Source organism: Monodelphis domestica, chromosome 5 (assembly GCF_027887165.1).
Source record: "Monodelphis domestica isolate mMonDom1 chromosome 5, mMonDom1.pri, whole genome shotgun sequence".
NCBI lineage: Eukaryota > Metazoa > Chordata > Mammalia > Didelphimorphia > Didelphidae > Monodelphis > Monodelphis domestica.
The window spans coordinates 298,367,247-298,388,978 of record NC_077231.1 but is presented as its reverse complement, the minus strand read 5'-3'; the positions used below and the strand labels follow the sequence as shown (position 1 = coordinate 298,388,978).

At 43.2% G+C, this 21,732-nt stretch overlaps 1 protein-coding gene across 3 annotated transcripts in view; it reads right to left on the bottom strand.

The window, feature by feature from the left end:
- RARB (retinoic acid receptor beta) overlaps positions 1-21,732 on the bottom strand; it is an 865,852-nt gene that overhangs the window by 133,527 nt on the left and 710,593 nt on the right. For all 3 annotated transcript variants that reach the window (XM_016426470.2, XM_001369850.4, XM_007505179.3), the window contains one exon: positions 14,959-15,107. In XM_016426470.2, the coding sequence (XP_016281956.1) occupies positions 14,959-15,107 (149 nt within the window). The remainder of the gene's footprint in view (positions 1-14,958; positions 15,108-21,732) is intronic.

The following is a 21,732-nucleotide window of genomic DNA, read 5'->3' as shown; positions in this document are numbered from 1 at the left end:
TGTGTGGCACCAATGTGAGATCAGCCTGTGCCCTTTAATTTTTCCTGGCTTTGATTTCATGAAGAACAAGAATTGGGAGCTGGAGATCAGCACTAACCCTAAGACTTCCCTGTCTCCCCCCAACCCTTCAACTTATGGAATCAAGGCCACCCTAACGGAATCTGCAATTTGGAGTCAGAAGGAATCTCAGAGGCAACTTGACTGGCCATAAGAGATGAGCCAGAAATCTATGCTTGCAGAGGAATGTCATCTTTCTATCTCTCTCTTTTTACAGGTGAGTAAACTGAGGCTGAGGGAGTTTAAAATCATAGAATCAGAGTTCCCTTCCCATTGGGGTTAGCCAACTTGTTAAAAAATCACACAGGTAGTCAGTTAGAGTTAGAGTCAAGTCATGAAGTTTTCTTCTGACATCTGAGCTACTTAAGGTCCTTCAAGGCCAAAGGAGAACATGGCATCACGTAGAGAACAGATTGGCTTTGAAGGCAAGAAGACTTAGGTTTAAGGACAAATCCTGGCCTTGCCATGAACAACCCAGAAATTCTTAAATCCTCCTTTTTACCTCCTCTTGGTTTCCTCATCTATAAAATGGAGGTGTCAGAAAAGATGGCCTCTGAGGGCCCCTCTGAGTCAAGGATTCCATGGTGCTCATGTATGAGTCTGAAAATACCAATTAAGGATGATAATAGACGCAAACATAGCTCTTTTCATCAATTATTTCGCTTGATTCTCACAATGATCCTGTGAAAGAAGAGAGTCCCATTTTGCAGACTTAAAAAGTGAGGTTCAAAAAAGTCTACAAGCACCAACACACTTCTAAAACCCTGGGTTGCGAAGCTTGGAGTCATCCTCAGCTCTTTTCTCTCCCTCCCTAACCCCCTCTAAAATCCACTGAGTTTCCTGTTCTCATTGACCCTTCCTCTATACATCTCATGTGCCCCCTTCCCTCCATTCACAGAGCCACAACCCCAGGGAGAACCTCATCTCCCCTCATTTGGACAATGGAAATCACCTCCCAATCGCACTTGCCTCATGACAATCTCCCATCTTCCATGTAGCTGCCAGGGATTTTCCTAACATCCACACCTGATGACTCTTCTACCCCCAAAGAGTCGGTGGCTCCCTATCACCTCTAAGATAAAATACAAACTCCTCTGCTTGGCATTTTAATCTCCTGTAGCTTCTGATTGCCATCTGTCCTTCCAGGCTTATTCCACATGCCTTCTCTGGCTTCCGAAAATCCCCCCTTTCCCCGACCTCTTTGAGAGAGAGACAGACAGACAGACAGACAGACAGAAAGAGAGAGACAGAGAGAGACAGAGAGAGAAACAGAAAGAGAGAGAGACGGAAAGAGAGAGACAGAGAGAGCTTTACTATCAAGGATGAACCATTCTCTGGATGACTCCTGCTCCTTGCTACGTCTGATGCACCTGGGCATGGAGGGCAGATGCCACTGGCACAGGCAAGGATGGGGCGGGCACAAATCCACTTTCCCACCCCTCTGAGGTACAGGACAGAAATGTAGACACTCTTCTCTTAAATGTATTTCAAGACTGGCAGAAGCAGAGAAAAATGCATGGAAATCAGTGGCCACAAAGACTCACTTCCAACCATTTTCTCCCACCAAAGACATGGTCTAATTTGTCCTTAGTGCAATGCAAGGCATCAAGATGTGGCTTCGGTCCTAGGATGAGAAGAATTTCATTCTGCATTGCAAAGAGATCTTGGCTTTTTCCATTTCTTTCTCTCTCTCCCACCCACATTAGCTCACCAGCCACAGCTGAGGATTCTACCTGAAGGTCCTGCTCACCAAAGGAAATGAAGCAAGCTGGTCCTTGGGGCATCACCAGGAGGCAAAGCAACAGAGGAATTATTCTGATTGGGCAAAAGTTTCACTACTGGCTTTATGAGATCATTCAGCTAGAGGAGAAAAGCTCTCAGAGACTTTTGACCTCACTTCACTGTTTCATGGACGAGAAAACTCAGAATCTTTTTTTTCTTTCTTATTTTTTTTGAACCCTTACCTTCCATCTTAGGATCAATATTGTGTATTGACTCCAAGGCATAAGAGTGGGAAGGGCGAGGCAATGGGGGTTAAGTGACTTGTCCAGGGTCATACAGCTAGGACATGTCTGAGAGCACATTTGAACTCAGGACCTCCTGACTCTGGGCCTGGCTTTCCATCTACTAAGCCACCTCACTGCTCCCCTAAAACAAAATAAAAAAACTCTGGAACATTTCAATGAAATGCCCAAGGTCACATAGGGAGTGGCAAGAGGTAAGATTTGAACACAGGTTCTCTGACTCTAACATTAAGGTCCTCTCTACCACACCATGCTGCCTTGTGTGAAAAATTTCTGAAAATCATGAATTTTAGGGTTAGGGGAAAGGAGTAGAAGAATTGTCTGGAGGAAGAATTCTTGGCATTTTTGTATCCTGGATCCCTTTGGGCCAGTCTGATAAAACCCACAGACAAAAGCTGGTCAAAAAGGGCTAAATGACTTGGCCAGGATCACAGATCAAAGAAGTATCTAGGGTCAGATTTGAACTCAGCTCCTCCTAACTCCAGACCTGGTGCTATATCCAATGTGCTACCCAGCTACCCCCAGAATTATGTTTTTAAATGCATAAAATATGTAAGATCATAAAGGAAATGAATTATTCTGAAATATAGCTATCCATCTATCTAGATAGATATAGCTCATCAAATTCATGGAGCCCAGGCTAAGGACCCAGGATTGTATCTGCACAGAGAACTCCCTGTATAGGAATCCCCTCCACCAATGTACATTGGCGACTCATCTCTAATGAATGGTATGAAAAGGGGCTTTGATGCTGGTCAGTGCTCTCTGCATGAACCACCCTCAACTCAGGGCCACAAGCATTTAATTAATCACCTCCTGCGTGCCCAGTAACACGCTGGATGGGGCTGGAGAAATAGGGAGAGAAATAAGGACAAGGGCAAAGAAGTGGCTGCCCTCAAGGAACTTCCTTCAATGGGGGAGACGCCACGTACACATGTACAGCTGGGCCAAGACAAGGCATAAGAAAACTGATGGGGAAAAGCACAAAAAACTGGTGGAGGCAGGAAAGACTTGCTCAATCAGCAAGAAAAAAGAAGGGCTCATAATAATAACTCCCATCTACATAGTACTTGAGGGTCTGCAAAGTGCTTTAATTTGTTTGTATATGTATATAACCTTTTTGATCAGGCCAGCAATAGGATGACAGATGTTATTATTATATCCATTTTACAGATGAAGAAACTGAGGTTGAGCCAAGTAATTGCATGAAATTGAATACTTGTAACTGAAGGAATTATAATATATAGAACACTGAACAGCTAGGTGGTGCAGTGGATGGGGAAATGGTCTTAGCAACAGGGAGACTCATCTTCATGAGTTCAAATATAGCCTCTGACACTTCTGAGCTGTGTGACCCTGGGCAAGTCACTTCATGCTGTTTGCCACAGTTCTTCATTTGAAAAATGAACTGGAAAAGGCAAAGGCAAACCATTCCAGTATCTTTGCCAAGAAGACCTCAAATGAGGTAATGAAGAGTTGGACATGACTGAAATGATACAATAACAATATATTATTATTATTATTATAGAATAGCTAGCATTTGCAGAGTGTTTTAAGGATTGCAAGGTGTTTTACAAATATCATATCATTTGATCCCCGTAATATTCCTTGGAGGTAAGTGGTATCATTATCCCCATTTTACAGATGAGAAAACTGAGACACATAAAGGATCAGTGACTTATCTAGTCACATGGCTATGAAGTACTTGAGGATGTATTTGAACTCAGGTCTCCCTAACTTCAAGTTCTGTGTTCTACTCACTAAGCCATGTATCCAACCATCAGGGGGAATCAAGAAGGACCTCATGAGGAAGAAAAAGAAGGAAGAAAGGAAGGAAGAAAAGAAGGAAGGAAGAAAAGAAGGAAGGGAGGAAGGGAGGAAAGAAGGGAGGAAAGAAATGAAGAAAGAAAGAAAGAAAGAAAGAAAGAAAGAAAGAAAGAAAGAAAGAAAGAAAGAAAGAAAGAAAGAAAGAAAGAAAGAAACAAAGAAACAAAGAAAGAAACAAAGAAACAAAGAAAGAAAGAAAGAGAGGGAGGAAGGGAGGGAGGGAAGGAGGAAGGGAGGGAAGGAGGAAAGAGAGAGAAAGAAAGAAAGAAAGAAAGAAAGAAAGAAAGAAAGAAAGAAAGAAAGAAAGAAAGAAAGAAAGAAAGAAAGAAAGAAAGAAAGAAAGAAAGAAAGAAAGAAAGAAAGAAAGAAAGAAAGAAAGAAAGAAAGAAAGAAAGAAAGAAAGAAAGAAAGAAAGAAAAGAAAGAAAGAAAGAAAGAAAGAAAAGAAAGAAAGAAAGAAAGAAAGAAAGAAAGAAAGAAAGAAAGAAAGAAAGAAAGAAAGAAAGAAAGAAAGAAAGAAAGAAAGAAAGAAAGAAAGAAAGAAAGAAAGAAAGAAAGAAAGAAAGAAAGAAAGAAAGAAAGAAAGAAGGAAGAAAGAAAGAAAGGAAGGAAGGAAGGAAGGAAGGAAGGAAGGAAGGAAGGAAGGAAGGAAGGAAGGAAGGAAGGAAGGAAGGAAGAGAGAGAGAGAGAGCGAGAGAGAGAGAGAGAGAGAGAGAGGAGAGAGAGAGAGAGAGAGAGAGAGAGAGAGAGAGAGAGAGAGAGAGAGAGAGAGAGAGAGAGAGAGAGAGAGAGAGAGAGAGAGAGATGTGTCAAGCCTGGGGGAAATCTGATCTTCAAGATCCTGTATCTCTGTTTATAATACCAACACATTAGGGAACAGGTTGAGAAGACAAATGTACCAGTTCAATGTTTGCCAACAATCAGGAAGCCTTCAGAATGGAATCATGAAGTCTGGGCCTGAGCTTTCCAAAGGGCCGTATGCACCAGCGTTCGTTCAGTGCTCAGTCTCATTCCATTTCTGAGCCTGGGCTCACAGTGGTGTTGTTTAGACTCCCACAGTCTATCCTGGAGGAGGGCAAAGCTTTCTTTGACATGATTGTTATAACAACCGATTCTCCACCCTCCGTCCCCCCCCTCCCCCAGCCCCAATCCCAAAGGATCCTCCTCGGACATTCCTGAAATGTCTCTTAAGTCCTTCTTGAATGCAGCATCAGAAAGAAAAAGTGGGACTCCCAGGCAGCGAGCTCTTAGTTCTTGAGCCATGGAGAGGGCTTACTGAAGTCCAGATGGAGAAACAGACCATCTCCGAGGTTAAAAAACCACCAAGCACAGAGAAGACAGGATTTGTTTTTTCTATCATTAACCCTCCTTGGCATGGCTGGGGCTCAGCTCTCTCCTGGCGAAAGAAGACGGGAATGAACCCACAAAAGAGAGCAGCACAGAATCTTCTCAGCCGAAATGTTCCCATCCAAACACATCATAACTTTCGATGTTTATTCACGCCAACTTAAAAATGTAGTTTTTAATGGCTTCAGTCAAATAAAATCACAGAGCACATCTGTAATATTTAATAGACATTCTAAAATTAAGTGCAAACATTTATCTTCATGATTGCACAAGTTTCTGGAGCTAAATGCTCTGTTGCCTTCCAGAAACCACTCTGGGAAGAGCAGTGTCACCGAGGTGGCAGCCTCCCATGCCCAAGGGCAAAGGGAAAATAAAAGAAGGAGCAAAAATGGATTAAATGATTCCCCCCACCCCCTCTCCAGTGACTAAGAAGGTTGAGATGCTTTAAGCAGGTCAAAAAATGACTTAAAAACGAGTTTCCATCAAATCATCACCAAATGAAAACCCGGTGATTGTATCATATGTGTTACAAAGGAAAGAACACTGGGTTTAGAACCAGAGACCCTGTTTTCAGATCTCACGGCATGGGTGACATGATGTAGGATAACTGATCTCTATAGGTCTCAGTTTTCTCATCTGTAAAATGGGGGTGGGGTGGGAGATCAGACTAGATGACCTTTCAGGTCTGTTCTTCTAATTTTATGATACTATTATATGCCAGTCGGCGATCACTTGGGGAATGATCAGAAGAGTGAAAAGGTTTGAGATCGTGTTGGCTGAAGGTACACAGGAATGGGTGGCATGATCAGAAGACCCGTGCTTTCAGAAGATCACTCTAGCGGCTGAACAGAAGATGGCCAGGACTGGGGAGAGGCTGGAGGCAGGCAGACCCATCAGGAGCTACTACGAGAGATAGACCAAGGGTGAGGTGATGAGGGCTTGGACTGATGAGGGGGTGGCTGTGTCAGCGGACAACCTTGGCAACAGTGTGGAGAAAGGAGTTGAGAGAGAACGAGGAAGCCAGGATGAGTCCTAGGTGGTGAGACTGAAGGACTGGGAGAATGGTGGAGATGTCCAGATATTTCATTTGGAGAAGAGGAGACTCATTGGGTAGGAGCTGGGGAACCTGATGGCTGGCTTCAGGTATTTGAAGGACTGGGATGTGAAGGAGGAAACAGACTTGTTATGCTTGGCCCCAGAGGACAGCAAGAGGAACAATGGGTGGAAACAACAAAGGAGCCAATTAAACGCAATGTAGGAAAAGCTTACTAACAATGAGAAGTACCCAAGAGTGGAATGGGCTGCCTCGGAAGGTATTGGCTTCCCCTCTCTGGAGGACTGCAAGCAATGAGGGGAAGATCATCTCTCCAGATTGGTAGAGAAGAGGTTCTTCTACCAGAATGGACAGCACTGGATGGACTCTTAGAGGCAGCATGGGCTCCAATCTGGTTCAGACTTTTCCTACACCCAGGGCAAGGCATGTTACCTCTTCTGTGCCTCAGTTCCCTCATCTATTAAATAAGAGGGTCTGGACTTGATGATCTCAGACATCTTTTCCAGATCCAACTCTCTGGTCCCAATGTTTTCAAGGTCTCTTCCTGCTCTCCAATTTGATAATTCTTCAATTTCTTCTCACTTCAAGAAGCTGGGATTTCATCTAGGTGGAGAGTCAGATTGCCTCAATGGGACACAGGAAGCAGTTTTCATGAGATGCTATGGCTGAAAAAGCCATCAGCCTGAGGCCAACCTGAGTAACAAAGTTCTTCTAAGTGAGCCAGCCTGGTCCTCAGACGATAGACATTTGGTCTGTGACCAGGTCCATATCCAAAGATCTTTGAGTTTCAAAGGCTCAGACTGAGCCTTCTCTGTCCTGGCAGGCTCCATGTCACAATGGGGTGACAGAGAAGAACTTTAATGGAAATGCTGAGGTATAAACAAAACAATAATATCTTAATCTCTCATAGTTTTTATGCTAGAAATTGTGACACCCTTTATAGAAACTACCTTGGGCCAATGTGCAAGGCTCCAAGGAGCTGGATTTGTAGTTTCAAATACCAGATTTGCCATATACTATTGGACAAGAAACATAAACTCCCTTGGCCTCAGTTTCCCCATCTGTAATATAAGAGGCTCAACTAGATGATTTCTGGGGTCCCTTCCTCCTCTAGTTAGGAGTTAGGAAAATAATAGAAGCTCATAGCTGGAAGGTTCTTTAGAGAGAGATGCTTATTCAATGTCTCATTTTATAAGTGGGGAAACTGAGACCTATGGAAGAAAATGACTTGATTGAAGTTGTACAGCTAGTTAGGGGTAGACCTGAGTCTTTTTCTAATAAAATCTGTAACCAAGTTCTCATACACCAAACATGTGAAAAGAATTTGAAAGAAGGTATACCATATCTATGTACACAAGTTCAATCAATCAATAAACATTTATTAAGCACCTACTATGTACACCAAGCATTGGAAATATAAAAAGAGGCAAAAGGCAGTCTCAGTATCTCATGAGGGAGACAACATGGAAACGAATATTCACAAAGTAAGCTTTGTACAGGATAAATAGGTGACAAGTGACCAAAGGAAGGCACAAGCATTAAGAGAGTCAGGGAAGGCTTCCAGTAAACGACAGCATTTTACCTGGGACTTGAGGGAAGTTGGGGAGGTCAGTATTTGCAGCAGAGGAGGGAACATGTCCCAGGTATGAGGGACAGCAAGGAGGCTGGTGTTCCTGGACCAAAGAGCACATGTTGGAGTATAAGGTACAAGAAGGCTCAAGAGGTAGGATGGTGCTGGGTTCTGAAAGCCTTCATTGCCTAACAGAGGTCCTTGGAGGTGATAAGAAACCATTGAAATTCTTTGAGGAATGGCGGACGTGACAAGATTTGCGCTTTAGGAGAGTCACTCTAGTGGCTCAATGGCAGATGGACTGGAGTAGACAGGCAGATCCATCAGGAGCTCCTACAATAGACTAGGTGTGAGGTGATGAGGGCTTGGACCAGGGGGGAGCTGTGTCAGAGGAGAGAAGGCAGGGTACCAGAGAGATGACTTTGACAACCTTGGCAACAGCTTGGACAGAAGAGGTCGAGAGATAATGTGGAGTCCAGGATGATTGCTGGGTTGTGAGCCTGAGGGACTGGGAGACTGATGGAGCCTTCTCTCGTAACAAGGAAGGTGTGCGCACGAACATACATAGACACATTCTTACAGACAAAGAATAGGTGGAAGCAGCTCTGCTCACTGTTTAATCAAAATTGAACTTCTGAAAATCATGGCATGCTGGATAGAAGATTGGCCTTGGAGTCAAGTAGTCAAGGACTTTGCATACAGTAAGTACTTAATAAATACCTGCCTTATCAAACACAGCCATTCTCTGCAGCCCACTGGACAGCAGTAAAGCTAAAATTAGAATCTCAAACGTATACGCTGCCACAGAGAAGAAAAAAATTAGTTAGCCAAGTCAATAGTGAAGGTCTTTCTGAAGAGGGAGGGAAAGAGCCATCCATACCTCCTTTCAGAGTCTTTCTCTGTGCTAGATCTGGTAACCTGTTTGATCTGAGAGTCTCCCTCCATCATTTACCAATGGAGAGGCCAACCAGAGATACAGTTAATACTCTGGAAACAGTATTGGGGTAAGAGATTCGGGCTGTCCAATGGGAGTTGGGCCAATGTTCACAAAACCCAACAGGTTGTCTCCATCTTCCATACATTATTAAAGGCTACATTCCAGGTCTGATCAAAACATTCCTTCTTCATTTCTACCCTTGAGAATCCCCATTTTTCCTTTCAAAGTTCAGTCTAAATGCCATCTCCTTCATGAAGCCCTCAATGATTGAAATGATCAGTATTCTCTCTTGCCTCCAATTTTCTAAGAATATTGAGTGTCTCCTTTGCCACTGCCATACCTAACCTTGTGTTAGTCTTATTGGTGTATATGATGTAGCCCTACCCAATACACATCCATTATCAGCAGAATACATGCTTATTGGGGGTGAGAATGATGCCACTTTTTATCTTCCTGCCCATCTCACCCAGCACAGGGTCCAAGTTTGATAAGTTTGGATGAATCCTAAGGTCTAACTAACCAAGCCCTCTTTTCTCCACTTTCTCCCCCATTCTAGCTGCGTTTATACTGTGAGAGAGTCAGAGTTTAGGGTCCTTACCTTTGCCCTTCATTCCTCATTCCTTACCAGACCCCCATTTTAGTGGTTCAGTCAGCCACTGCCTTAGAACCGTAGTGATGAGTTCATCTCTCATTAATGTCGAATCAGCTCTTTTGCTAAAAATGCCATATAAATTTGAGCCCCGAGTGATTCTGGGACCTTGGAACAGAACATACATCCCACAGCACACCTGAGCACCCCCCCCCCCCCAGAGGCTGCCACTGGGATGCTCCCATTGGCATCTACTCTTCTCCCATCACCTGCATCTCTGTGGGATTGTATTCCTCTTTGGAAAAGGTTTCTCTCTCCTTTTGCCCTATACCTCTTAAGTCCCAGGCACAGTGCTAGACACTGGGGACAATGACAAGAGCTGGATCTGAGTTTTCACTGATAGAGGGAACTCTCAGATGAGGAAAACGCCCTCTATCAATGCAATCTGTTCAGGCTGATAACTTAAAAAAACAATAACAACCCGTACCTTCCACCTAGAATCAATACTGGGTATTGGTTCCAATGCAGAAGAGTGGTAAGGGTTAGGCGATGGGGTTAAGTGATTTGCTCAGTGAGCTTAAAAGTATCTGAAGTCAAATTTGAACTCAGAACCTCCAGTTTCTAGGCCTGACTCTCCATCCACTGATTCACCTCGATGCTCCCATATTATGGTCTTAGAGAACTGATGAGAGCACTCAGAGGTGAAAAGACTTGCCCAGATCACAGGTGGAACTTGAATACAGATCCTCCTTACTCCAAAGACAGCACTCAATCCATCATGGCACACCATCACAAAGACAAAAACAAATAACAAACAAGAAATACAGCAAAACCAAATTGGCATCCCTCAGGGAGCTTACATTCTAGGGATTGTTCGCTGATGTTCGCCAGTCAAATGAATTGAAAATATTGCAATGATTTAGAGATTTTCTCTCTGAGATTATTCTAAAATAAACTTGCTGTCCCATCAATCAGCTTTCCTCATCCCTTTCAAATGGTCACTACGTGTTTCTTGGAGGCCAAAAGGGTTCGTCCAAACCCCTTTGAACAGTTCTGCAGATGAAGTGATAAAGATGCTGGGTCAGTGGCCCACCCAGGCTAGCAAAGTTAGACAGCTCTTGTCCCGATCTCTCTGGGATTAGAGATAATTGTGTTATGTACTTAAATGTATATGTGGTTGTCTAAACACACCCACACATATACACACACTGAACCAAACAGAATTATATACAGATAATTATGACAATACAAATGAAAAGCTCAATTGAAGGATGTTGACTTCTGAGTCATGGATAAACCAAGGAAAGATCTAGAAAAGAAATTCTGACACCTATCTATCCCCTCTCTCTCGGTATAAATCTGGGGCTGGGGAGAGACTGAGGCATACAATTATTTGGCCTGAATGCCATATATGGTGTTGGGTGAGTTGTCTGGTTAGGATGTTTTTTGGGGGTTTTTGTCTATAATGAGAGCAAGTCCAATATGGCGGCAGAATGAGGGAATGACTGGCTTAAAGACCAAAGACACCAATAAAATCGTTGCCAGAAAATATTAGAGCAAAAACCTAAAGAGCTTAATGAAGTTTACCCAGCGTCTTTTCTTGCTGATTCACCTGGTTTCCAAAAGAGGAAGAAAGCCCAACCACATGTCAGGGAATGAGGTGACTAAGTCAGGAATGAGGAGTGTGCTCAGACCGTACAGACAACAGAAACATTTTTGAGACAGCTGAAGATCTGGCACAGCTCCACTGACAGATCACAGACGTTTGACCTGGAAGGGGCCTTGAAGACTACCTAGATTGATTGGCCCATTTTACAGAGGAAGAGACTGAGGCCCTGAGAAGTGAAGTCATATGAGCAAGGTTACATGAGGGAGTAAGTGACAGAAGAAGGACTGAAACCAAGGATCTCTGACTCCAAGTCTGTCATCCTACAGAAATGCTTATTGTCCTCTTTCCCTTTTCTCTCCTTCCCACTGGAGTTAATAGTCTGGAGACAGTATAGACTGAGTCAAGTCTCCTCCTTCTTCTTTCTCTAGCTCATTCCCCATGTCTCTGTCTCTCTGTCTCTCTGTATCCCTCTCTCTCTCTCTCTCTCTCTCTCTCTCTCTCTCTCTCTCTCTCTCTCTCTCTCTCCCTCATCTTCCTTCTCTGTCTCTCCACCTCTCTCTCCCTCATTATTCTCTTTCTATCTTTCTGTCTTTCCCCCCTCTTCTTCTCTCTGTCTCTATAGCCTTCTCTCCCTGTCCCCTCTCCTTTCCCTTCCCTCCATGCCTCTCTCTCCCTGCCTCTCTCTCTGTCTCTCCTCTGTCTCTCTCTCTCTCTCTCTCTTTCTGTATTCCTACCTCTCACTGCACCCCCACACACACATACACACAGGAAGTGAGTTACAAAACGTTTCCCTAAGAGAAGGAACATCTATCTCTGAACTTGATTTCTACTTGACCCTGCCTACAAACTGCTCATCCCCCACTGCTGTAGCAACCGTCGGGCAAAGCAAACTGGAAATAAGAATAAACCTTCCTAGAATATCTTCGTTCGGACCAAAATAAACGGGTTCAGCCGGGGGTTACTGATAATAAAACAATAGTCTTATGTGCAATCAATTCATTTCTTTTTCCTGTCTACCAGAAATGAACTCGGAAGCCAACCAAATTGAGTTGTCCTGTGATTGTCCCTGAACAATCCAAGGAGCAGGCAAAGGGAGGGCATTTTCCCGAGACGTCTACCTGGGCACAGCACAGTGTGTGGACAGAGCACATCATGGAGGGGATCCTGCCAGGGGAACAACATTGGAATTGGTCCCAGTCATGGCCAAAGCAGGTGTGAGAGGAACCAGGCATCCTGTTCTCTCATTTTCACACTAATAACATACCACCACTTCTTCCTCCCCACCTCTCAAAGGAAATCGAGCATGGCTGCTAATTCATGTCAAGCAATTGGTAGGAAACTATCTGGGGAGGGTTATAGATCTTATCTCAATCTTCTTCCTAAGTTCAAGCCTGGCCTCGGACACTTAAGAGCTATGACCCTGGGCAAGTCACTCTACCCTATTGGCCTCAGTTTGCTCATCTGTCAAATGAGTTACTGAAGGAGATGGCAAAGCACTTCCGTATCTTTACCAAGAAAACCTCAAATGGGGTCATGAAGAGTTGGACATGACTAAAAAATGGCTCAACCACAACAACAGCTGAAAGTAGCTAATAAATATAGGCTTGTTCCCATAGGGTTTCGAGCAGCAAGGGGGCTTTGAGATCATCCAGGCCGATGGGCATTTATCAACACCTACCAAGTGCTGGGCAACAGGAAACAAAGTCAAAGAGTTAATGGGGAGATATAACATGTAAACAGATGAAAATGTGGAAGCCAATTTGAGGAGGGAGAACTTGCTAGTCTGATTGGCAAAGGCTTCCTGCAGGAGGTGACCCCTGAGCTGAACCTCGAAGGAAGGACATGGAAATCTATTCTGAGGGACACCAAGGATAAGGTCAGGAGGCAAGAGATGGAAGCTCAAGGGTGGGCAATAGCAAAAAGGCTGGTTTCCCTGGAATGCAGACGTGTGAAGAAGAGGAAATGAACCTGGAGAGTTAACCCCGAGCCAGATGTGATCCTGGAAGCAATAAGGAGACAGACCAATAAAGTCAAGCATGTGCTTTAGGAAGATTATTTTGGCAAGCCTGTGTTGGGGGAATTGGAAGGGAAAGAAACTGGAACCTGGGAGTCCATTTAGGAGGCTGTTGCTATAGTCCAAGAAAGAGGGGATGGAACCCTAACCGCCAGTGCTGGCTTAGAGAGGAATGGCAAGAACTCTGGTGGCTGAGCATAGATTAGTGAAGGGAAAGGGGTCTGGATTAGCTGGTCTCACCCCTCATTTCTACAGGTGAAGAAGATAAAATCCAGGTAAATTAAGTGACTAGCCTGAAATCACACAGGTGTGTGGTAAATAGAAAATCTGGGATTGTAGTCTGGATCCTTTGATCCCAAATTTGCTTCTCTATCCATTGGGTTCCAATAGCTCTATTGAATGTAGTGCCCTTGGTTACACCTCTTGGAGCCATTATCATTTTTTTGGTTTCTTTCTTCTATTTTCCTTCCCTTCAGATAAGACTTTTGACTGATGTGTGACCCTAGGCAAGTCACTTAACTCCCATTGCCTTCTTCCCACTCTTCTCTCATGGAAGCAATACAGAGCACTGATTCTAAGATAGAAAGCAAGTGTTTAAAAAAACCCAAACTCTTGGCTGAGAAGCCAAGGGCCCAACTTGATCCAAAACATTCAAGGCAGACATTTTATGCCTTGTGGTAGAGGCATGGAGAGAAAGAAAGGACTTGTAAGTCAAGATGCAAGAACCAAGGCTGGGGACCTAACCTGCCTATCAATCAAGAGGAAGATTCCAAACAGAATGTTCCCAGGAGTGGCAGTTGGGGGTTTCTGGTCACACAGAGAGGAGAAGAAGCAAAAACTTGGCTTTGACTTGAGCTCTGTCTCTCTGGCTTTGGGCAGTTGAGGCTGGCTGAAAGACCCTTGTGGGGCTGACTTGGTTTTGGGGTTTTCTGATCAAGGGGAAACCTCTGTTCTCTCTGAGATTTGACTGATCAAGAGTTGGAGGAAAGCCAGGCTAAAGGAGAGACTTTGAACTTTGTTTTTCTCTGGGGTTGAAGCTGAGAGACCTTGCTGATTTTGTGAAAAAGAAGATTTAAAAGCTGTTGTCCTCCATCTCTCTAACTGTATTAGAGTCACAGTTTGGGACTGGACTACTTTTCCAATCCCTCAAATTCTCTTTGTCGTTTAGGAACATCCTCATCCCTCTAACCTCAGTTTCCCAACCTGTTATCCCAATAAACTTCTTGACTTGAAAAAGGAAAAGAAAAGAGAATCTTTATAGTTCACTCAGGGGGAAGGGAAGAAGCCAAAGGCTTCAAGAAGAATTGGGAGGAGAGGGTGGCAGGAAGAAGAGGGCTGGAGAAGGGAGAGAGTGAAAGGAAGGAGGAGATTAGAAAGAGATACTGATCCATCAGCTATCAATAGGGATAAGTAGGCAGGACCCCAGAGCATTCCCCAGAGCAGTTCCCTTGTGTGGCAGCATCTCTGTGTATCAGCATCCCTCAGCATCTCTCATTCCTACCTCCATTACAAATAAGCAGTTTAGGTTCCTGTAGCAGCTCTGTCTAGTCGTAAGCCAGAGGACAGCAGTCATTGCAAAAGAAACAGTTTCCCTCAGTTTACATTCTCTATTTCAGCCTCTAAGGTCCCAAGGTCTGGAATCCAAACCCAGATTCTATAAACTGATTATCCCCATCCAATGACAAGTCTCCCCAGGCCCCAAACCCAACCATCACTCCGAGATCACACCAGGACATCAATCCCACATGGATCATGGAATCCCCTCTATTGTTTGCATCCACCATCAGACCCATTTTAAAGGAATGGCTCCAACAGTGAGCACGAGTCCATTTTAGGAGATAGAGCCTCTCCAGGTTCCAAGCTCCAGTTGGAAATGGAAGAACCCAAGCATCTCCACCAGCGGGGGACCCCGAGGGCCGTGTGTCACTCACCTTACATCCCTCACAAGCGCTGACTCCATAGTGATAGCCCGATGACTTGTCCTGACACACAAAACAAGGCTTGTAAACCCGAGGAGGAGGGAGTGGAGAAGGGGGGCTGGGGACGAGCTCCTCAGAACTGGTACTCTGTGTTTCGATGGCTGTAAAAGAGGTTTGGAAAAAAGGAGACACTTTTAGTTCATTTCATCAGTAACACATGCTTCATTGACTCTCATTGCAGCCACAATTTTTACAAGAGGCTGTGATGGACAGTGATACCCAAGGTCTCTCAGATGCTCAGTTACGCATGAACGGGGTTAGACACTAATTACTTTGAGCCTCAGTTTCTCTTTGATGTTCCATTGATGCCTTTCATTCAGATATCACAATCATTTTCAGGCAGATCATCCTCTATCCCTTAAAAATGTGTAAATTATTATTTTTTTTCAACAAACATTTATTTTCTCTTGTCTGAAAACAGAGCTGTAATCTTCCCTTGTAACAACAAAGAAGAGTGGAGCAAAAAGAGCTTTCTCCATGACCATATGTAGGGCAGCTTGGTGGCATACCACCAAGCCTGGAGGCAGAAAGATCTGAGTTCAAATCCAGCCTCAGACACAAGCTGTGTGACCCTAGGAAAATCACTAAACCCTCTTTGCCTCAGTTTCCTCATCTGTAAAATGAGCTGGAGAGGGAAGTGGCAAACCATTCCAGCATCTTTGCCAGGAAAACCCCAAATGGGATCATGAAGAGTGGAATACAATGGAAACAACTGAACAGCGTAGCCACTTCTGACAATATATTCAGCCTCCTGCCTCTCAGCCCAGAGCATGGAAGTAGGTTTCACTGTCAGATCTCTGGTACCATTGTTATTGTTATCAGTTACTTAAAGCCAAATTTAGCCTCAATTCCCTCTTCTCTAAAATGGGGATCATGATAATCATTTGAGTTTATGGTAACAATAATTAAATTATTATCTAAATTATTTAAAATGAATGTTTAAAATGTAAAATGAGTAAAATAATGCTTAAAGATGAGTTTAAATTCACAATAATTTGAACCATCACTTATTCTGTCAGTGCCGCAGGTGGCCTCCATAGGGTCAGAGATGGGCTGTGGTCTGTGCTGGGGGAAGGAGTTCCCCTGCTGATAAAATCACAGCTCCTTCCTATATTCATGCATGTAGGTAGTCTTTTAAGGTCTATAAAACTCTTCACTCATGCCCTCCCTGTGAGTGATAGATACAGTTAAGAGCTTTAGCTCCATCCTCTATCAGTAAGTGTTATTTATGCCCATTTTGCAGATGATGAAAATGAGGCACTGACAAATTGAGTATCTCTCCCAAGGTCCTACAGAGCCAGGGCTGTAGAAGTCTGAACTGGGAATCCGGCCCAGGTCTCTTGACTCTCAGTTGGCCTTGTTATACTGAGATGAGTTAATATATGTGAAAGCCTAAGCTTCAAGAGAAAGCGAAAGCTGTAAAATTGTGAACTTCCAAACAAAAGTCAAGGATTATAATTTATAATGACTCAATAATGAGAGCTGATATTTTATCAGTTTAGGGTTGGAAAGTGCTTGACATCACTTATCTACACTTATCTACACAAGAGCCCTGTCGGGCAGAAACTTTTACTATCTTTGTTTTACAAAAGAGGAAACTGAGGCTTAGCTAAAGTCACTTGCTCTGGGTCACCTGGCTTCTTGGTATCAGAGGTGATGTTTGAACCTGAGTAGACTCCATCTACTACACCACCTTACCCATGTTTCACAGTTATGAGCCTCATGTTTCTGTCTCTGTTAGTCTCTAGAGAAGACTAAGTCAGCCCACAAATGTGTCTTGACTGCATGCAGAGCTGAGAATTTTTCTTTTGATTACTTGCTGCAATGGGACCTTCTCTGGTGTGGGGAGCTCCTCTCTGTCTTTATCTTCTTTATCTGTCTGCCTCTTTCTCCCCACCCCCTTTCTCTGTCTCTGTCTGTCTCTCTGTCTCTCCTTTTCTCCTCTCTCTCTCTCTCTCCCCCCCGCCTTTCTCTCTCTCTATCTCTGTCACTCTCTCTTTCCCTCCTTCTCCCCTCTTGATCTCTCTCCATATCTATCTATCCCTCCATCTATCTATCCCTCCATCTATCTATCTATCTATCCCTCCATCTATCTATCTATCTATCTATCTATCTATCTATCTATCTATCTATCTATCTATCTATCTGTTTGTCCATCTGTCTGTCTCTTTCTCTTCTTTCTCTCTCCCCTATCTATCTCTCCCTATCTCTCTCTGTGTTGCTCTGATTCTCCCCTTCTCTCTCTCCCAACTTCTCCTCCTTTCTCTATCTCTGTCTCTTTGTATCCATCCATCCATCTATCTATCTATCTATCTATCTATCTATCTATCTATCTATCTATCTATCTATCTATCTGTTTGTCCATCTGTCTGTCTCTTTCTCTTCTTTCTCTCTCCCCCTATCTCTCTCTGTGTTGCTCTGATTCTCCCCTTCTCTCTCTCCCAACTTCTCCTCCTTTCTCTATCTCTGTCTCTTTGTATCCATCTATCTATCTATCTATCCATCCATCTATCTATCTATCTATCTGTTTGCCCATCTGTCTGTCTGTCTCTGTGTCTCTGTCTTCCCCCCCTCCCATCTCTGTTTGCTTGACTCTGCTCATTTGTTACAAGGATTATTTCCCTTCATTGGGAGGGAGGGAAATCAGAGTTAGCAATAGTGTTGCGCTTCCTCCTCCTCCAAAAAGAAAAAAAGAAAAGAAAAGAAAGTCCCTGAAACATTCCTTAAAGACACAGGAGTTCAGAAGGAACCCCAAAGTGGACAGCTGTGAAAGTATCCTGCTGAATTTAACACAGAAATATGTTTTAAGCCAGGTGTCTGCAATAGAGATTCACAGTTTCAAACAGAAATTCTTTTTCCTCTTCTAGATCTCTTTTCGGTGCTTGTCAAATTTAGAATAAAATCTAATTTTAGAAAAAGAGTTGAAAGCTTTTCAGTTTGCGGGTGGGGTCAGAGCTTCTTCCCAAGGCCCCAGGACAGCCCCTACAGCAGGATGAGGGTGTTTATAAAGGTGATGGGAACAAGGATGGTGGGAAGTAGAATGGGAGTCCTAGGATCTCCTGGGCTCCAGAAAATGTCCATCATTGCCAAGTCTCTGCTCTTGTATTCCCAGAGCAGACTGTGTCTAGTTCTTGCCCATTTCTGTCTGTAACCCTCTGCAAGGTTGTCCTGGTTTCCAAATTCCATTCACTTGGTTCAGCAAATGGAACAGGGTCCGGGTTTAGTCCTACAGTTGCCAAGGATGCAAGTCCATGTTCCTCCAGCTGTGGAACGGCAATTTCACTAGCGATGGCTTCCACGTACTGTTAGGATAGGGGCTACAGTCCGGTTGGAGGTGGAAGGCCAGTCGGCTGTTTTTCAGGAGAGCCTAAAACTATCCTGCTACCCCAAAAGGGTAACTAGAGTGGGTCTATTCTCTAGAAGCTGTGGTCTAGAAAGGGAAATTCAGGGGGTTTCTATAAAGCATCCCATCTCCTACCCCCCAGCAGTAGCCAGTCTATCAGAAATATAAAAACCTTTCAACATCCTGGGGTCCACTTTTTCTCCCAGGGAACACCCCACTGAGGACACCTGACATGACACTTGTCTCAAGTCTATAAATTACACAATTATAAATAAATAAAATTGCTTCTTACGCCATCATATTTTAAGAAGACCTATCTAAGAGATTTATCTACAGCTCCATTTGTGTTTCCCTTAATTGATGATGCAAAAGGAGATTGTATAGGGTAGCAAATATAGAGAAGCACAGTCTTAGCCCTAGGAAGACCCAGGTTCAAATCCAGTTTCTGGGAAATAAAAGCTTTGTGACCTCAGACTCTGTGGCCCAGGGAACTTTCTAAGTCTACAAATTACAAATGTTCAGTATCAGTAGAGGGACTTTCTATACTGGAAGTCCTCTAGATCAAAGAAATCACAGATCCAAACAATCACCACCACCACCCAAAAAAGAAGCAAACTGATCACTCTTTTTCCTCTCCTCATTCCCAGCCCTGGCTAGACCATCTGCTGTCTCTGCCTGCCAGGGTGCTAGGCTCGAGAAGATTGCAAAAATACTGGATGATAAAATTAGACATCGGCTAGCTCTTCCAAAGTGACCATTTGCTCATTTGAAAGCATAATTGACTTAGAAGAAGAAATATTTTACTGCCTTTCTCTGTTTGGGAATAATACTATTTTTTATGATGGATATTGCTATTGTTACTCATTTTCACAGTTTAGGGTGTTTCAACAGAAAATCCAAAGCAAAAGAATGTTGAATTTGGGACGAGAGGACTGGGGTTTAAATCCGGAATCTACTACTTTTTCCTGTGTGACCTGAGGCACATAAATGAATCTCTCTGGGCTTCAAATATCTAACCTGTAAAATGAAGGAGTTGGATATTATTTTTGAGCAATCCCTCATCTTATGGACAACTGAGTGCCAATACTTGGTAAGTTTTACAATCTGGTATAAACTAAGGCTGAATTAATGAATAAAGAAACTTTAATAATCTATTTTAGGACTGAAATCCCTCCTGAGTAGTCATTCATTCATTCATTCATTCATTCATTCATTCATCAAACTCAGGAAGGCCAAATGTCTACCCAATTGCTGCCTGCCGTGGATATAAGTAATAAGAATGAGTCAAGTCAATAAGCATTCATTTAGTGGATTTTGTGGTCAAGAGCAGTACTAGGTCTGGGGGATACAAATACAATAAATAAAATAATCCCAATCCCAAAGGGACTTAGATTCAAACAGAAGGTATGATACATACAAGAGCTCCAGGGAAGGAAGGGAAGATAGAAAGACCTAGAAATCCGAAGGGTAGCGGCGGGTCAGATGGCCAAGTAAGAAGACCTCTCTGGTCCCAACCCAAAGACCTAAGCATACCCCACACAGAAATCTCATCCCCTAAATCCCTGGCAAAGGGTTATGGGATCACAGACTGGACTGGAAGGACAACAGCTAGCATTTATATTTATATTATTTGTTATCTCATTTGCTTCTCATAAAAAGCCAGTAAAGTGAGTGCCACTATTATCCCCATTTTAGAGAAGGTCATTATGCATTTCTTACCTGTCTACTATGTGACAGGGATTTTTAGAGATGAAAAAACTGAGGCAGACAGAGGTCATGGGACAGAGGTTGTGATTTGCCTGTTATCATCATACAGATAGCAAGTGTCTGAGGCAAGATTTGAATTCAGGGCTTCCTACCTCCAAGTCCAAGGCTTGAAGGAATCTCAGCGGTCATACAGTCCAAACCCTGCATGTTACAACTTGGAAAACTGAAGCTTAGAGAGCTTTATGTTTTATCTAAAGTTGCAATGATATTAGTTATCAGAGATGGGATTTGAACCCAGACCTCTGACTCCAAAGTCAGTGAGTGGTTTTTCCACTAGGAACTGTTGTTGTTCAGTCATTCAGCATGTCTGATTCTTCATCATCCCATTGGGGGTTTTCTTGGCAAATATGCTAGAGTGCTTTATCATTTCCTTCTCTAGCTCATTTAACAGATGATGAAACCAAGGCAAAAAGAGTTAAATGACTTGCTCAGGAATTACACAACTAATCAGATCGTACTGATTCTAGACCCAGTGATCTATTCATTGCTCTTAGGCAAAGAGTGGTTCAATGACTTGCCTAGGGTCACAAAGTGTGTCTGAGGCTAGATTTGGACTTCCTGATTCCAGTTCAAGAGTTCAATCCACTGTACCATGGACCAAATGACCCCTGATTATGTTGACAAGCAAGAAGCTTATGAGTTAAGGCAAAAGGCAAAAGAATATCTCCCAAGCAATTTTTACAAAAATTTACCAAGATTCTTTTTAGTCATTTACAAGACTATTATTGCCAATCAGTTAATAAGCATTTAAATGACAGACACTGTGTCAAGCACTCAGAGTACAAAGAGAGGTACAAGACAGTCTCTTCCCTCAAGGAGTTCATAGTCTAACAGGAGAGACAATGTGCAAATAGACATGTTCAAACAAGCTATAGATAGGGTATATTATGGCTCAAGCCCCCAGAGCATTGGTTCTAAAACTTCCCTGTTACTAAAAATATTGTGAACCCAACTAACAGACTGACTATCTAATGTGTCCTGCCCTTTCCTCTTTTTTACTTCTAATCAAAGTACAATTTTTTGATGATGAAATAAATAAATAAAATGCATTTTGATTAAAGAAATAGAGAAAGAAGAAAAGGAAGGAAGGAAGGAAGGAAGGAAGGAAGGAAGGAAGGAAGGAAGGAAGGAAGGAAGGAAGGAAGGAAGGAAGGAAGGAAGGAAGGAAGGAAGGAAGGAAGGAAGGAAGGAAGGAAGGAAGGAAGGAAGGAAGGAAAGAAGGAAGGAAGGAAGGAAGGAAGGAAGGAAGGAAGGAAGGAAGGAAGGAAGGAAGGAAGGAAGGAAGGAAGGAAGGAAGGAAGGAAGGAAGGAAGAACTGTTATTAAAGTTTTCTATGTTACTTAATGACAATAAAGGCTGACATTTGCCCATTAAGGACTGCAAAACCCTATATACCCTTGTCTCCTTTGGTCTTTGCAACCACCCTATAGAGCAGGTAGTACTCCTATTTTCCTATTCCCCTTCAATAGAGGACATAGAGCTTCTAAGACCTTAAACAGGCAGTTCAAAGGGATCTTCCTATTAAGTGCCAGAGACAGAACTAGAACCCAGGTATCTCCTGACTATGAATTCAGCTTGATATATATTCCTTTTTTTTTTTTTAACCCTTACCTTCT